The sequence below is a fragment of the Austrofundulus limnaeus genome, unplaced genomic scaffold (assembly GCF_001266775.1).
Source record: "Austrofundulus limnaeus strain Quisiro unplaced genomic scaffold, Austrofundulus_limnaeus-1.0 Scaffold848, whole genome shotgun sequence".
NCBI lineage: Eukaryota > Metazoa > Chordata > Actinopteri > Cyprinodontiformes > Rivulidae > Austrofundulus > Austrofundulus limnaeus.
This window is the reverse complement of record NW_013953250.1, coordinates 110591-112015: the sequence shown is the minus strand read 5'-3', so window position 1 is coordinate 112015 and position 1425 is coordinate 110591. Positions and strand designations below refer to the sequence as shown.

The window sequence follows — 1425 nt, the reverse complement described above, 5'->3', positions numbered from 1 at the left end:
TGAAACAATGCAGGAAAGTCAAAATATGTTCTGTTGTATTGTCCTTTTGCGAACTTGTGGATGATTTCTTTTTGTAAAGAAAACCTCCAGAAAACAACTAAAGTGTTGTTTTTTCTTTTCATTTTACTTTATGTGTATATATGTAAATAAATATGCATATGTGTTTATGTATACACATTACTATATATCACATGTGAATATTGTGGGGTTGTTTTGTTTGTTATCTTTTATTTATCTTTCATTATTCTTCTCAGCTTCTCCTGTATTAAGCTGCTGTAATGTGCAAATTTCCCCACTCTGGGATCAATAAAGTTTTATCTTATCTTAATCTGATCTTAAAGTCATTTCGCACACACTCACCAAACCTTCACCTCTCAAAGAAATCCAATAATTTCAGAATGCTTTTACCACAGAAACCCATCAGAAAACAAACACTGATTTCACTTTTCAAATCTGGGACAAAAAGAAAAACCAACCCTTTGGTTTTTAACATATTTACTTTCTTCACAACTCTAAAGGATAAAACACAAACTGTACCGCCCTGTAAACAACTGTAACTGTAAACAAGTAAAAAAAAACTGACAATGAATCTCAAAAACTCATTTTTAATTCCATTTAAGCAAGCTAAGTAAATTTACATTAATTATTAGGTGGAACTACTTTGTGGGGCGAATAAATYTTGCTTTAGGTGCGGCAGCGCCTCGACCTTTACATGCTAACTTTGTTAACGTTAGCAGTAAGGACAGTGGGATGGTTTGATYTGTGTTATTTCAGCCACTGACCTGGCACACATTCTCCTTCATGGAGGCTGGACCCCCTCGGTCCCCGATGATCTTCCTCACAGGTAGAGCAGAGTCATCACACAGCAACAAGTCGTCCTTCACAGAGAACCTGTGGTCCAGCCCAGACTGGTCCATCTTTGGACATAAGGGGGAAAAATGTTATAAAACTTGAAACAAATAAAAAGTAGTTGTGTTTTTTTAAAAAAACATTTCTTGCCTCTGACTCTTCAGCTTCTTTCATGTCCTCCTGAGGGTGGTCTTCATCGGGCTGAGGAGAATCTGCTGGTTCAGGAGGGGCCGTGGCTGACGTGGTGGGTGGAGGGGAAGTTTGACAGGAGGGTACAGGTGTGCAGGTGCTGATGTCCGGGGCTGAGCTCAGGGCTTTGCTCTTGGATTTAAACGACGACGGTGCAGGATCTGTTCATGAGACGTCAGATCAAACAGGTGCACAGAGAGACGGCAGCAAACAGGTTAAAAGTCCAAACTTTTTTATTTAAACTCTTGTAAAATCACATTTGTTTGCTTGCTTGTAAATTTAGGATTTGTCTGATTTCAGAATTTACACTTTTCAAAATCAACCTTTAAGTAAAATACTTAAGTATTTAAAAATACTTAGGTATTTAAATATTTTTAAATACTTAAG

General features: G+C 37.3%; 1 protein-coding gene across 1 annotated transcript in view; it reads right to left on the bottom strand.

The window, feature by feature from the left end:
* The window catches only part of nsd1b (nuclear receptor binding SET domain protein 1b), a gene marked incomplete at its 5' end in the record, with an annotated part of 29527 nt that overhangs the window by 16665 nt on the left and 11437 nt on the right, over positions 1-1425 (bottom strand). The window contains 2 exon segments of the mRNA XM_014029067.1: positions 783-917; positions 1000-1199. Coding sequence (XP_013884521.1) covers positions 783-917; positions 1000-1199 — 335 coding nt within the window.